The 17,533-nt window shown below is 35.9% G+C and overlaps 2 protein-coding genes across 2 annotated transcripts; both read left to right on the plus strand.

The window, feature by feature from the left end:
• The first annotated feature begins 204 nt into the window (after positions 1–204).
• LOC145296236 (uncharacterized) lies at positions 205–2,181 on the plus strand. Its single transcript, XM_080142452.1, has one exon. The coding sequence runs from the start codon at positions 205–207 to the stop codon at positions 2,179–2,181; it is 1,977 nt and encodes a 658-aa protein (XP_079998578.1).
• Positions 2,182–2,262: 81 nt separating this feature from the next.
• LOC145296237 (uncharacterized) lies at positions 2,263–3,171 on the plus strand. Its single transcript, XM_080142453.1, has one exon. It carries the CDS (start codon positions 2,263–2,265, stop codon positions 3,169–3,171), a length of 909 nt encoding a protein of 302 aa, XP_079998579.1.
• Positions 3,172–17,533: the final 14,362 nt, after the last annotated feature.

Consider the following 17,533-nt stretch of genomic DNA (forward strand, 5'->3'; position numbering starts at 1 on the left):
ACAAGAGGTATGCAGGTTGATACTTGCCTGCATACAAAGGGCTATAATGATGCTTTCCTGTCACCCATAATTGGCATAATAGTGAAAAGAGGCGAATAAAAGGTGAAGGTGAACTGCCTGTTGGACACTGGCAGTCAACGGACTTATTTTGATACTTTAATTTTAAAAAAGCTGAATTGCCTCTCCTTAGCCAAGGATAAAAAAATGGAGGTAAAAACCTTTTTAGGCAGTAGTCCTAAACATTTTAAGGAAATCTCTGTGGGATTAAATTTGGTTACTGGGAGAACTCATACTCTCCCAATTCTAGCAACCCAGTTGAACTTATCCTATCGCCTTGAAGGACTTACTCAGATTCTTGGGAATTTAAAAAATCGCAGGCTGGCTGCAAAGTTTAATGCCAAGAGGGATTTGATTATAATAGATGGGTTACTAGGACTCGACGCAATCCAGTACCTGGAACCTTTAAAGGTAATCCCTTGCATGTATGGAGTGGCATTCGAGACACAAAAAGGATTAATCCCCTTTGGAAACAGGTGTTCTTTTCTCTATAAACACCAGATTAAAACCCAAAAAAGAACACAGCTTAATTATACAGAAGTGTTGGCTAGAACTCCTGAACTTCCACCTGCCAGAATCAATTATGTGGTTCACCCAAAGGAATCCTACCCAGACCCTTTAAAAAATTGGTTCGAAGAAAGTAATGTCCAGCGAGGGTTGGAGAACATGTTCAACCTTGAATCCATTGGATTGCCCACTGACGAGAAATTCTCCACCTTGGATGAAGAGAAAGTTAAGCAATTCCGAGATTCCATCACATTTAAAGATGGTCTTTATCATGTGCGACTTCAGTGGTATGACGATAAAATAAAATCAGTACCTTCGAATCACAATGCTGCTATTCGAGTTCTAGAAAGGGTTACCAAAGATCTGGAGAAGAAAAACTTGTATAATCAATATCTGCAAGTTTTTCAACAACAAGAAGATGAGGGCATTATCGAAGAGATAATTGTGCCACATGAACAATTTAAGGATTATATATGGATACCTCATAGGCCAGTGTTAAAGCTAACTGACCAGACTACTACCAAAGTGAGACCAGTGTTTAATTGTTCATATAAGAATAAGGACTCGGTATCATTGAACGAAGCAGCATATCCTGGAGTAAACCTAATGACAGACATGATAAAATTGATGATCCGATTCAGAACAAACCGATACGCATTGCTAGCTGACATTAGGAAAGCATTTCTGATGATTCGGCTGGCATCTGAAAGGGATCGTAATCGATTTTGCTTTTTTCTAAAGAAAGGTGAAAACTTGCATTGCTACCGGTACAAAACCATTATATTTGGCTTCAATGCAAGCCCCTTTATTTTAAATTATGTATTAAAGTTTCATGCGGATAAGTTCCCGTTGGATGACTGTTCAGAAACATTGAAATCCAATTTTTATATGGATAACTTGGTGAAAACTGCAAATAATGCAGAAAACCTATCTGCCTTGTATACTACTGTGAGAGAACGTTTACAGAAAGGAAATTTTGATTTGCAATCTTGCAATTCCAACTATGTAACACTCCAAAAGAAAATGAAGGCAGATGGAACATTGTCAGGATTCGACTCTGGTTGGGAAAAAGTGTTGGGATATCAATATGACCCTGTCCAGGATTCAATAAGTGTTTGCCCACCATCATGCGACGTGGAGGCGTCTACTAAGAGGAAAATATTGTCTGAGACCTCCAAGGTATTTGATCCTTTGTCTCTTTATCTACCTGTGACAGTGCGAGGTCGTCTCTTGATGAGAGAAATATGGAAACAGAAATTAAATTGGGATGATGTGGTTCCTCAAAGTGTGAGTTCAGTTTGGAGAACGCTGGCAAAGGATCTGTCCGCGTTAAACACTGTATCATTTTCAAGGAGAGCTTTAGATGAAGGAAAGGATACCAAATTATTTTTCTTTTGCGACGCATCTAAAGCCGCATATGGGTTTGCGGCGTACGCTGTACAGGATGGGAACTCATCCTTGGTCTTTGCAAAGGCAAAAATGTCTCCTCTGCAGGGAAAATCCCTCCCGACGTTAGAACTTCTAGCGGTATTTTTAGCCGTGAAGTGCCTCCCTTTTATAAAGGAGTCACTAAAGGACATTACTATTAAGGATGTCTATGTAATCACGGATGCTTAGGTGGTTCTGTCCTGGATTCTGTCCGATTTTGTCCAAACGAAAAACGTGTTTGTACAACATAGATTACAAGACATAGCTAAAATGACAGAGAAAATCAAATGTGATTTCAACATAAAAGTCAACTTTAAGTATGCATCGACAATTGAAAACCCAGCGGATTACATCACCAGAGGTTTGACCATCAGAATATTTAAGGAAAAACTTTCTCTTTGGTATGAGGGACCTAAATGGATAAAGCAAGAAGAATCCTCCTGGTGCCATCGTGAATTGGGCTGCCTTTCTAAGGCTCAAATGGAACGGATTAGTGCTCCAGTAAATTATGACGCAGAGAATGAGGTGGCTATATCAGAAATCAAACTGGAAAATTTTTCTAGTTTGAGTAAGTTGATCAGTGTGACTTCACTGGTATTTAAATTCATCAACAGGTTAAGAAAGAGGGAGATGGATCCCAAGTTACAGGCAAAAGCCTACCTGATCAAGACTATGCAAAAACAATCCCTTTCAAGAGAGTTAGACTTCCTGCTAGACCCTAGAGGAAAGAGCATGCCGAAACTGGTCAAAAACTTGAATCTCTTTCTAGACCCCAAAGGCATCATAAGATCAAAAGGTAGAATAGGAAACTCCGAATGTCACCCATATGAAATACAGAATCCTATTTTATTAGGAAAAGAACATTACCTGACAAAATTGATAATTCAAGAATACCACCAGAGAAGCCAACACTTAGGCTTAGCCACTACTCTGAATGAAATAAGGTTAGGCGGTTATTGGGTACCACAAGCCGGACAGGCTATTAAAAATGTGGTTGGTACTTGTATGAAGTGTAAAAAATATAATGCTGTTTCCTTCTCAGTACCAAATTCGACCAACTTACCAGCCCCTCGAGTGAATTTTGTCATTTACATACTGGTGTGGATTTTACCAGTCATATCTATGTTAAAGGACAAGAAAGAGATTACAAAATGTATATTCTTCTTTTTACATGTATGAGTATTAGGGCTGTGCATTTGGAACTGGTTCCAGATATGACTGTAAAATCATTTATTCAAGCATTCATTAGGTTCACAGACGCGAATGGAATACCCACGCACCTTTATTCGGATAACGCTCGCACATTCAATGCTGCTGCCAGAATAATTAACCAGGGGATGCGAGCGGACGAATTCAAAGAAAGATTCAGTTCTTATGACTTGAAGCATTGTACGATTCCACTGTTTTCACCTTGGTATGGTGGTAGTTGGGAAAGGTCTATCAAGACCATAAAATTCTGCCTATATAAAACAATAGGAAGAGGTAAAATAGATTATTTTGGCCTACTTACAATTTTGTCTGACGTGCAAAGGGCAGTAAATAGCCGCCCCCTGACATATAGGAGCTCTGAGGACTCTGAGCTAAATATCTTAACCCCTAACTCTCTCATGAATGCAAATATTGGTCAGGGAATAATGATGAGGGTTGAAAACCAGGACCTGGAAACAATGGACCCTCTAAGTCGAAGTGAATTGATTCAAACCCTGCGTTCCCGGGAAGAAAGCCTAACTAAATTTAGGAAGGTTTGGAATGAGGACTATTTGTTGAGTCTCAGAGAAAGGGCTCTGAGCCTAGCTGATTGTTCTTTTGAAGATAAAGTAAAACCAGGGGACATAGTACTCATAAAAAGCCCTCTGAAGACGAGACCTTTCTGGTCTCTAGGTGAAGTTCTGCAGTTAATCCAAGGAAGTGACAATTTGGTGCGTATGGTAAAAGTGAGGAAAGGTAATGGAGTTATAGACATATATTCTATTAAACATCTCTTTCCTCTGGAATTCTCTCCACAGCCTGGAGAACCCGATTCTATAAGCATGGAACCTCCGAATTCACAGGATATGAGTCAGGACCCACAACGGAGAGAGAGTACTACAATTTGGATCTGTCCTACCTGTAACAGACCTGAGGATAGCAGACCTATGATAGCCTGCGATAGATGTAATGACTGGTTCCACTTCAGCTGTGTGGGTCTAACTGAAGCACCACCAGAAGATGAACAATGGTTCTGTTCAACTTGTGACCCTCAAGGAGTTGTACCTGGTAGACCCAGTTTATCGGGAGTCTAAATGAACTTTTATTCCCTTAATAAAGATTTTTTTATTTTTATTTTTTTTATTTTTTTTCTGGGAGATTTGTGTGATAATTAAATTGATTGACTTACCGAGGGTGGGTCGGTGGGAAGGGAAAGACACTCATGGCTGTGAACGGGCCGGCCTGGTGTTTGTTAATGAAGAAAATAGGATGTCTATTCCTTATAGCTTAAATAGACATTCCAGTCTCGTTTCAGTCTCGCTGAACGAGAGATTGAGACTATAAAAACAGTCACCTTGGTAGGCTTGTTGTTGTTGTAGTTTATTTTGTTCTTATCGTTGTTAGAGAGCTATCAGGCCGGTACGACAACTGTTAAACAGTACGTTACATTTACAAGAATACGTTTGCTTGTAAGCAACGAGGTAATTTTTCGTTGCAAGTTAAACGTCTTTTCTTCCCCCCCCACTCGTCGGTAGGAAATATCGACAGTATATATATATGTATATATATATATATATGTATGTATATATATATGTATATATATATATATATATATATGAGAATAATGGAAATAGTATTCCAACGAAATAAATGTATTATCAATGTTGCGTGGTTAGCTTATAATCTTAATCTATATGTAATGCTTTTAATTATCGAATGAATATATATATATATATATATATATATATATATATATATATTTAAATAAGGGGGTAGTCACCAACAATGTGTATTTTTAACATTATTTTTTTATTCCGTGTCTTGGTTTTTCATTGAGAATTATGTTTAGATCGTTGTAATAATGTTTTTAAATCATTGAAATCGATTTTAACGCGTTTCAGATGTTCTGTGAAGCGTCCTCTTCAGAAATTATTTTCAAAATGTGTTGGCGATGTAAAAATAGCATTTTCGTAGTTCGTTTGAAGTGTTTCCAAGAGATGGGCTACCCAAAATACACAAATCTAACCAGGTAAGACATGCCATCAACATATAAAAGCCGGAGTACATAAGCACCCCAAACCCCAACAACCTCACATTCAGACCCATAGTAGCAGGACCATTATGCCCAACAAGCAGACTTAGCAACCTAATAGATATACTATTACAGCCCTTCACCAATCTAGTCAGAAGTTTTGTAAGAGATGACACACACTTCCTTAGCTCCCTACCACAAACAGTACACGATGGGACAATACTAGCCACATTCGATGTTAGCAGCCTATATAGCAATATCCCACACAACCTAGGAAAAGAAGCTATCTCATATTTGATTGACAAACATACACAGACTTTACGCCCCAAATTCAATAAACAATTCGTGATTGATAGCATTGACATAATCCTCAATAACAACTCCTTCCAATTCAATAATGACAACTACATCCAAATACTAGACACTAAAATGGCACCGACATATGCCACCCTTACACTTGCCTTCCTAGAAGAGACTCTTTATGAAAGGATAGAACAAAAGTACGGGCACAATATAAAAACACTCTTCATAAAATCTTGGAAAAGATACCTAGACGACTGCTTTATCCTCTGGAGAACAACATGGGGGGATATCGGAGAACTCCACACTCTGCTACAAAATCTACACCCAATAATAAACTTCACACTAGAACAAAGCCCCACAGAACTACCTTTCCTAGACATCCTAGTAACAATCAAAAACAACAACATAATCACAGGCATCTACCACAAACCCACAGACATTCAACAATACCTCCACTTCAAAAGCCACCATCCTAAAAACTGTCTAAAATCAATACCCTACTCTCTAGCACGTAGAGTCTGCACCATAGTAACAGACAGACACCTCCGTTCGACTAGACTGAATGAACTACAAATAACACTGAGGATATCCACTACCACTAATACAGAAAGGTATTGAACTGGCTGAAAAAATTCCATAGGCGCCACCAAAAATTTCAGCAATAGAGTGGCCTTACATAAGAGCAACATCAAAATTGCAGATAACAGACACCTCTATGTTTCAAAACACGTACACACATGCAGTGGAAACAGCTTCAAAATAATGCTAATGTTCCAAACAGACAATTATTTTTATTTACATACACAGGAAAAAAACTTCATCACAAGATTCACTCCTGAACTAAACAGAGCCTAATATCAACACACAAAAACATGAAATGCAAGGCACACTTGCATGCATTTCAATATACATATACACACCCACACATAAATCAGAACCGACACATTAAAACACACACGCGCGCGCGCATACACCCACACAAAGACATAACACTCCTATCTCTAATACAACACACTGAACAATACCAACCCTACTTAACCTCGAAACCAACAATACTAGGAAACACCTAGAACCATAGTATAATATCTGTTCCAACACCTCGCCCCCCCTCAGTCAGTGGAGGAGAAATCTCTCATGATTGAGACAACTATCATCCCTTTTGTCATCCCCTCCCATACCTATACCCCTCCAATTGGCCCCTCCCCTCTGGGGAACGAGATCTTCCCTACACTAGGAACCGATCCTGGGTCTGGCCATACCCACATGGGGAGACAAATAAATAGAAACATTAAAAAATCTATACAAATTTTTAAATACACACCTTTATCTAAACAAACATAATATAAAGAATACCCGAACAGTCTAAGACTGAAACGAAAAATCACAATACTAAAATCTAGGAACCCAAAAAATAAATATCAAAATAGAATGAAAGCCACCCCACCCTTATTTCAGAAGAGCCGGTCCCCCTCACACACACACATTAGTAACGACCTTGGATCACAGTCACCTTCCTAGGGAATCAAATAACTTCATAATACTATAAAACAGTACACACATGTTAAACCAATAAAAGAAACACACACACACACACACACCGTACCCTAAAGGAAAAGAAAAAACACAAGCAGAAAGAGAGAGTGAGAGAGAGAAACACAACACAGGAGTGACCACAGTCCAATAAAAGAGCAATAAAAATTTAACATTCCAATGAATAGTAGACACTTACACGTTTCCACCTCTTGGAAACACTTCAAATGAACTACGAAAATGCTATTTTTACATCTCCAACACATTTTGAAAATAATTTCTGAAGAGGACGCTTCACAGAACGTCTGAAAGGCGTTAAAAACGATTCCAATGATTTAAAAACATTATTACAATGATCGAAACATAATTCTCAATGAAAAACCTAGACACGGAATAATAAAATAATGTTAAAAAATACACATTGTTGGTGACTACCCCCTTATTTAAATATACATCTTTCTTTCGTTGGAATTTCTTAACCCATGAGGTACAGAATTTAGATAAAGTCTTAAATATAATGCGCGGAAGTCTCTCGAGAGCTCTTTCAGCTATCATCTCATCAGGAGAAAATCGATAGCATAAAAATAATACTGTGTCGAAAGTAAAGAGTTCTGATGGGGAACTATTGAATGTGCCAAAAATTACGGGGACACTAAAATAAAGTTTATTAACGTTGAAAAAAAGATTAAAATAATGGCACAACGAGGGTTGGTACATAGAGCCCTGATGATTTGTTTACCTAACAGATTGAACGCCGGGAATATTCATCAATAATGGTTATCCTGTTGACTTTATTGATGACTGTATTTTCAAAAAGGTTGCGGATTTTAAATCCCCTAAAATGTTTGGACCTTTGAAATGCCCGTTTTATTTAAAATTACCGTGGATTTGGGAAAAGAGTAACAGACTTTCCAAACAGATTCACAGAAGTATTTATGACTGCTTTTATTCTGTGTGCTTGCGTTTGGTATATACTACGAGACCTGCATTTCCTTCTTTTCGCAAGGATAGTTTGCCTTACATCCAAAATAGCAATATTGTATAAATGCCAGTGCGATGCTGGTTATGTTGGGCGAACATTCTTACGTCTTTTGACTCGTATAAACCAGCATCGAAGATCAGACAAGGGAGGATGGGGTCTGGTAGTCTCCCTCCTTCTGCAGCCTTGGACTCTGCTATTGGCCAGCATTTGATTGACAACCCGTGCTGTGCCGATAGATATAAAATTGAATGGTTCGAGGTGCTACATAGAGCGGACTCCAGAAACCATTTAAAGATTTTGGAGTCTGTCTCTATTGCGGTGCGGAAACCTTCTTTGTGTCGGCAGAAAGAAACATCTAACGCATTGTTTTTCTTTGGGGAACTGTGAATCTTTTCTCCCGGTTTTTTCCCCCTCGTTGTGACATTATTTTTATCTTTATTTTAGTGTCCCCGTAATTTTTGGCACGTTCAATAGTTCCCCATCAGAACTCTTTACTTTCGACATCATATTATTTTTACGCTATCTATTTTCTCCTGATGAGATGATAGCTGAAAGAGCTTTCGAGAGACTTCCGCCCATTATATTTAAAACTATATATATATATATATATATATATATATATATATATATATATATATATATATATATATATATATAGTAAGTTATAATATATATATATATATATATATATATATATATATATTGCGATAAAGCTACACTGAATATTCCGCATTTCATCCACTCTAGGACTCTTCAGGCTTACGCTGATAAGCCTGAAGAGTCCTAGAGTGGATGAAACGCGGAATATTCAGTGTAGCTTAATCGCCATATATATTTTATAACTTACTAACTAGATCTACCTACGTAGTGAGCACTTTTGAAGTAAATACATAAGGTTTACGCATAAATTTATACTTTCGTATATTAATTTTATGTGAGTAAATTAAGTAGTTATATATATATATATATATATATATATATATATATATATATATATATATATATATGAGAATAATGGAAATAGTATTCCGACGAAATAGAGAAATAAAAAGGAACAAACCGAATCATTGCAGCATAATCACACCTTTGACTTCAAACAAGCAAAAATAGTAAAATTTATTACAAATAAACTGCGCCGGAGACTTCTTGAATCAGCGCTTATCCCAAATTCAAACACAATTAAACAACGTAGAGGTTGATATAATGTAGCGCCATTTATAAGTAAACTTCTATTAAAAGAACATATTTTAATGGTAGACATGGTTAACCCTTTCACACCATAGAAACACCTCCTATTATAGTACATATAATCTCAATCAATAAATTATTTAACAAAAACACACTAATTAAATTTCAGTTACACATCTATATTTGAATTTTAGGGGTATATTTTGTTCTAAAAAGAATATTAACAGCGGCATATCTTTTAAAAATATATTAACGGCTATATGACGTTATTAAAACTCTCCCTCTCTTAAACAATGCAAGCTCTTCCCCTTTTGAGGGGGGAATTTCCAACGTCTTTTCCGTTTCTGAAATGGAACAGTGTCACACTTTGCACATGAAACATTTCAAATACTTGTACTGGTGCTTTTGTTTTCTTAATTTCTTTCATCCAGAGGAAGTCTCGAAATAAAGATGAAACATTGATGCACACAGAACTCGGTTTGTTTCTTTTTATCTCTCCCTCTCTCTCTCTCTCTTTCTCTCTCTATCTCTCTCTCTCTCTCTCTCTGTATATACATATATATATATAAATATATATATATAGTAATTTATAAAAATATATATGGCAATATATTTTTTATAAATTACTACCTAGCTCTACCTATGTATTGAGTACTGTTGAATAAATACTTTAATTTTACGCATAAACATATACTTTCGTATATTAATTTCTGTGATTAGATGAAGTAGTGATATATATATATATATATATATATATATATATATATATATAGGTGGAATGATAAAATTGTCGCCCTAAAGAAGACGACATAATCTTATTTTCGTTTAATGAAACCCGGTTTTATTTTTATTGTATAGACCATCTACTAGTTGGCCAGTTGTGTATAAATCCTAAGAGCAACAGGAACGTTCTATAATGTCTGAAAGTGACACAAAGTTTATCGAGGGAGATCGGAGAGGCACCGCTATAAACACATGCTCTCTACCAATCCAAGTTATGACAACAGGACAATTGTTATCACCCGCAAAATGCATCGCTGGATTTCCACAATAACAGGAACGTGGCCAGGGTAATGAAAACAAAGTTTCCGAGCACGGTTATTGTGAGGTTTCAAGTGAGAGATATAGTCCACTACCATATATTTTCAAAATCGGCTTGAAAGTCAACACCAAAGTGTGTCTAGATGTACTGAAAGGTGGTATCTGGCCGATCCTAGGTGTGGAAGCAGGACTTAGCGCCGGTTCACAAGTTCAAAGAGACCCAGGCTTGGCTTCAGAAAGTATGCTATGACTTCTTACTCTTCTCACAATGGTCCCCTTCCTTCCCCTTCCTGAGCGCGCTGGACTACTGTTTTTATCATATGTCGAGAACAGCACCAACATGACGCCCACAACACTAAATTCTGCCTGATTGCCGCTATCCACCAAGTATTAGCCGAGCTCCCGCAGGTGTTTGTTAGTGGAGGAGATAACAGTAAAATTTCAAAAGTATCTTTCATTTCTGGAAACAAGCAGCAAAAGTGGCACACATGCAACTTGGATAATGTTCTTTTAATAAAACCCGTTAGCCACTTTATAGAAGCCAAGTACTCCAAGGATGGAATACTGTTGCCATATCTGGGCAGGAGCTGCTAAAAACAGCCTATCCTGCCTTGACAGAGTACAAAATAGACTTCGTGGCTTAGTGGGGCACGCCCTTTTCTCTACCCTGCAACCTCTTTCCCATAGAAGAGACGTTGCGAGCCTATCCTTGTTTTATCGTTATTTCTATGGCAGGTGCTCGTCTGAATTCCAATATCTGGTCCCCCTTCTCCAATCTTTCACGAAAAACACCCGTCTAGCTGAATCCACTGTGAAAAATTTCCCCCACTCTATATCTGTGCCTAAATCAAAACGCGGATTCCATGAACAAAGCTTCTTTCTTAGAACTGCACGCTTGTGGAACTCTGTTCCGTCTGCCTGCTTCCCACCAGACTACAACTTGGATGTCTTCAAGTCCAATGTCAACAAATTCCTAATGAACCGCCCCCTAAAGTAAACACTTCATCAAATCTCCACACTAACGTAATGTACTTGCAATAACCCTTATCCTTGAGTGGCTTCCGGGCCTTGATAAATGGTGATCACTGTGTAAAAAAAAAAATCCAAAATTCAAAATGGCGACCATTTTCCAAAATAGCAAACCCTAAATACACATAAATATCTAATTTCTCATAGACTTGTCCTATTTGAATGAGTTGGCTGTCTAATCATACAGTTTCCATTGTGTAGAATCTGGATTTACACATTGGCATCCTTGTACTAATAGGGCTCCTATCAATGCACAACCAGGACACACTGATAACTTCTCTGCTGTGTAACTCAGCATGGAGTTTAGTATCAGCTTAATAATTTAGTCCAGCTAAAAGATTATTTCAGCGTCCAAAATGCTGTCTAATTAGCCCAATATCAATTAGCTACATATACATGTAGATTACATGAAGCTTACAACATTGTTAGCTACATATACATGTAGATTACATGAAGCTTACAACATTGTTTGCTACATATACATGTAGATTACATGAAGCTTACAACAGATGTTTAATTAGACAACTCCACCTGAATCGACAGGAGAACCGAGCCAAGGGTAACGAGGCTTTACATTGCTTTGCATGCAGTTATCTGGATGATGTACAGAGCGCACGGGAATTAATTTATACTGGTTTAGCAATCGGGCTAGGTGTAGGGAATATATTTCTATTTCTGTGAGTTTTAGGTAGACCGTATAACCTAGCGCGGATAGATCCTGAATGTCTAATCTCGCTAGCTATGTTTGAAGGAAGTTTTGATATGTGATTTTGCTGTGAAAGTTGGTTTGTACAAAAATAGTCTAAGGGTTAAGCGCTTACGTATGTCAAACCCTGTAGTCGGGTTCAGCGATAGCACCTGATATAGATCATTCGGTTCGTGTGAAAAAAAGTGGCAAGAAAGAATGAGAGGATTAAAGAAATATATATATATATATATATATATATATATCTTTTATCTCGCATGCAAGTTCAGCCTCAAGTTTAGATTTTGGGTGGAACAGACGCTTCGAGAATTGGGGCAATGATGCGTGAGGTAGAAACGCAAAAATGCTTGAGTAAACAATGCGGAGAGCTCTTACAGTTCACTCTTAGCCGAAATATAGTAATACGTGCCTGGAAATCGGCGTTATGTTTTCGTCTTAGATGTTCCTTACAATCGATCAGTGACAGGAAGAATCGATACCAGAAGACCAAGACTCAGAACAAAAACGTATGGTGGACTTTATCGCGTATATATAAACACATACACACATACACATATGCACACACATACTAGATGTATCACAATTACATACATAGATACAGACAAAGAGGTGCACGTAATAAAATATACATTACAACAAACAATATTCTCTCCTCCGTCACATTACAGTACACCACTTTTAACCCACTTAACTAATTTCTTTTGGAATTTGGTTTCTAAAGAAGTTGTTCAATCATAAATTTCAACAGGGCTCAATTTTATTAATTTCTCTGTGTTATTCACTATGACTTGCATTTAATCGACATAATGATAATGATAATTTAATATAACAATCCTTGAATCTTTATCCGGTATAACGATGTATTTTCTCACTGAGTTTTAATAATTGCATAATGTTCTTTGCGCTATTTAAACTCGGAATGGGATATTGGTGTACTTGCATAGCTGTGAGCAAGGTTGTTTAATCTTGCTTTTAGATCCCTTACTTTAATTTCAGGGACTGGTGAAAGTTTCTCTGCTTGGGCATTAAGTATTCCAAATTCGGAAAACACTTCTTCCCGTTTAACATCGGCCAATGGAATATAAAATCATGATCAAGTATTAAATGTTCAGAAATTTCATGTAGGATAGATTTGTTTTTACCACTATTTGCATTGGTGGTACACATAAACTTTTGTATATTGCTATTTATTGTTACGTTTAAGAATTAATTTTTATGACCACGTTACTGTAAAATTGCAATATACTGTACAAAACGAAATTTTCAAAGCACAAAAGAATGCTCATTAATTCCTTCCATAATTTTTTCCATATACATTGCTAAATCCAATGCTAATTTATCAAAAAATTATGAACATTTTTTATTCTATATCCTGGTTGTAACTTCGCTTATTTTATCTCCTATATAATAAAATGACTGCAGAAATTTCCCTCTGAACCAAAGTACCGTAGGTTTGCAACAACAGATGCCACATAAAATTTCAATAAATCAAGCCTAATATCCAATATCTTATGTAGCTTTCGAACACCATTTTTTGACACATTCAATCGTGATAATAAAATTCTACATTGCATCCGACGAGCAATATTATCATAATCGCCACATCTTTAAAAGAAGGGCTCTCTTCTTTCCTCTCTAACTATTTAGTTCTAACACTTCTACCAGTTGTCACTGGGACCAATTTTACGTTTTCCATAGATCCTTTGATTACACCCTTTATAAGTGGCTCATAGACTCATAGACATAACATAATCTTTCCGATTTCTGATTCATAAATAATAACGGCTCTTTTGTCAAAGTCTGTCTATTCTGATTGGCTGAGCGCTGAAAATTCTAAAATTCCGAAATTCTATTCTTATAAATAAACGAACAGTTACTAAAATTAAAAGATGGTGTCATTAAGAGACATGTTTTTCGCACGGCGTCAAATCCATCATGTGCTATGATAATTACAGTCGTTTTTGTTTGTTTCTGTATGTGAGTGTGTGTGTTCATATGTCTGTGTGTGTGTTCGTGTGTCTGTGTGTGTGCGTACGATACAAATCATTCTAATACTTTTATTAACTGAGCCACAGCAACGCGTGGCCGGGTACAGTTATTTGAATATAAAATATTAACATTTGAACAAGAGTCATTAAAAAAAGGAATTAAAATAAAAATAGTCTAAAATTATTTTTTATTTTTCATTAAATAATTTGTATATGTTAATAATAAAAATGGCGCTTATGCACTTTTATTACCGTGCTATTCCTTTAAATCGTATTTACAAGTTATTACAGTCGTGTTTGCGCCTGTGTGTGTAGACTAAAATTATTTTATTTTTCATTTAATACATGGTAGATATTAATAATAAAAATGGTGTTTATGCACTTATGTTACCGCGATATTTTTTATACCATATTTACAAGTTTATATAGTCGTGTTTGTGTGTGTGCGTGTGTGTGTTCGATAAAAAGTTAGCTGACCGGTTTTCCCTTGACGTTTCCAAAGCTGAATCGAGGGATTTCCGATTAAAAAGAGGAAAAAGCAATGGAAAATGTACATTATAAAATTACGTTGCGTTATATTTACTGGCGAAAAAAACAGGAAAGCGATTAAAATAAAACAGCATTATATTATTATTGTAGTGTAGTTGCGGTGCTAGCTACGTGGGTCGAACGACTTTAAGATTGGATAGGAGGGTCCAACAGCACGTACCAAGCAAAATCAGAAATAGGACAAACTGAGCAACGGACGTTCTTAAGAATAAATACTGGTCTTTAATAATTGACCATCTCCTTAAAACCCCATCATGTGCAGCGAACTTCAGCACATACTCATTTTCAATTTTGAATCTTACTCATTCCACATTGCATATTAAGATCTTGGGGACTATTTGTGTTCGGCTAAAGCCTTCCCATGCAAACAGATTTGAGCGTGATTAACTTCTAGGATCTTCGAAAATAATACCATGACGCTGCACTATGTTAATCGCTTCCCTGTATTTTTTTGTTTTGTTTTGTTTTTTTTTTTTCCCCGTAAATATAACGAAATGTGATTTTATTTTAATAATGTACACTTTCCATTGGATGTTTTTTTCATTTTTAATTGCAAATCTCTCGATTTATCTTTGGAAAAGCGAAAGCGAAGCGAAACCGTTCAACTGACTCCAATTTGTTCTTTCTTCCCCTTTTTTCATTTTGTTAACGTGCTTTACATTTTTTTCTTTTACCTCATGAAAAATAATAGTCTTTAATTAATGATCGCAATATTCAATTGTGTACGCTTAAAGAAATCATGAAATATATATATATATATATATATATATATATGTGGGGGGGGAGAGAGAAAGAGAGAGAGAAAGAGAGACAGATAGGGATAAAGAATCAATGACATATGTTTGCAATAATAATATCGGGTTCTCGCCATATATTTGTAAACGTAAACCGCAACATCATAATTTCTAGAAGATTTATTAAATACGGTGTGCAATGAAGTTTATGAGTGGAACATTACTTCCCGCTAAGTGTTGCTGCATCACTATCATTCACACACGGTAGTGTTGAATATAGGTTTAAGTGGCAGTTTTAATCATTTAGAACTGCTTTAAAGCTTCGCCCTTCGCTCATTTTTCCACCAAATTTTAAACAATTATTACAGTTTATAGATCACCGTCTCAGCTATATTGTGGAAAACAAATTTCAATTTTCGTTCAGTAAAACAAAAATTATGATGAATTTAATGCTGTTCAAAATCTTTAACAAAAACGTAAGGAGATGAGCGATGTTTTTTATGATTGGTTTCACTAGCAACTACGTCGCTTCAGCGACTACTGTTGCTACTAATTCACTGCTGTCGCGAAAAGAGAAGTAACAAGTAAAACAGACACAATAAAAGAATGAAAGGGGGATAATTGGAGAGATTGTATTGAAGTAGACGAGTGTCGTACATTGTCATTACATATGTGCATGTTATGTTTATTGGGGCAAAAAATAAGACTGAAATTAAAAAAAGAACGAGTGAATTTATTGGAAGCTTGGAAAAATCATGGATTACAATAGAAAAATGCGAGAATGAAAAATAATATGGTTAAGCTTAAACATGGAAAAGTAAAGGACTAGTTATTAAAACTACAAAAAAAGAATAAAACATTCTAATAAAAATATAATAAATTTATAACTTAAAATATTGCAGCATTAGATTGTTTTAATTCAATTTAACAATAGTTAATGCTGCAATATTTTAAGATATAAACTTATTATATTTTTTACTTGAATATCTTGTCCTTTTCTTTTCCAATTTTAACAACTTATCCTTCACTTTTCCATGGTTAAGCTTAACCATATTACTTTTCATGCTCGCATTTTTCTATTGTAATATGAAATACATTGTACTTTGTGCGCTATAAAACTGTTATTTAAATTCATAAATAAATAAGAATAAATATATAATATATCGATGAAAGTTCTTAGAAGATGTCGAAAACTATTATGTAAATAGACTTTCAATTTTAGTTAAAATTGAACGCCACATAGGGACCATAGTTTAATAGATTCTCTTCGTCTTCTTCGCCAACGCCGGAAGTCACAATCAAAACTCTTAAATATGGTGAATTTTCAATGATTTACTGCCATTTTCTAGTAATTCCCACAACGAGGCGAACATTAAATATCTACCGAACAAGATATTCTATGCAACACGTCGTTTCTGATTTAGATGACTTGAAGGAAAAACTAGGCATCTGCTGTTCTGGTATGTTGTCTCTAGGAAGAAATGTGATTAATAAAGATAAGAATAGCAACAAGTAAAAGTCACGAAAAACTCGTGTTAAAGGTGACAATTTCACTTTATTAAAATAATCATCTTTAAAGAGATTTTACTTGCTGTTATCCTCATCTTTATGAATCTGTTTTTTGTTTAATTTATGCATTTAATCAATAACATAAAGTGTATTTGTCTGTTTGTGTGTGTGTTTGTGCGTCCGATAAAAACCTTTGTCATTCGCATCGAACGGGCATAAACCAGCTATCGTTAGAAAAGGAAAATCTCTCGATAACATAATATTGAAAAATTAGAAAAAAATTGTCGATTATTTTATGTACAAATGTCGTTTTGTTTGAAGGTGTGGCCAGGTCAAAATCTTGGTTTGAACGCTGTTTGTTAATCGCGCATGCAGAAACGGTCGTTTCGTTCATTCATTCTAAAAAGCTAAATTTGCACGTGATAACATCGGTGACGTCTTGCTCCAATCGACAGAGTATTCGCTTACGAACTTAACATTTGCAAGTTCGCTCCCACCACGCGACAGTGTTTCAGCTTTCATAACACGATATGATAGCACCCAAGTATCATTTTTTCTTCACCGTATTGCACGTCCGGACAACGCTAGGCACTTCCCTGCTAGTCTATTAAATAAACTGTAGTTGTTTGTATGTTTTTATGTCCATCAAAAAATTCAAAAATACACAACAAACTCACATAAATTTGGCATTTTTTTATCAACTTAATCTGTAAAAAATAATATCTAAAAAAAAAAAGATTAATTCATAAAAGGGAAAATGGC

Source organism: Euprymna scolopes, chromosome 16, assembly GCF_053919585.1.
Source record: "Euprymna scolopes isolate OS-2025 chromosome 16, ASM5391958v1, whole genome shotgun sequence".
Lineage (NCBI taxonomy): Eukaryota > Metazoa > Mollusca > Cephalopoda > Sepiida > Sepiolidae > Euprymna > Euprymna scolopes.

What these genes read in the sequence shown, in the direction of transcription:
- LOC145296236 (XM_080142452.1), top strand. Translation starts at nt 205, where the DNA reads ATGGAGGTAAAAACCTTTTTAGGCAGTAGTCCTAAACATTTTAAGGAA.
- LOC145296237 (XM_080142453.1), top strand. Translation starts at nt 2,263, where the DNA reads ATGACAGAGAAAATCAAATGTGATTTCAACATAAAAGTCAACTTTAAG.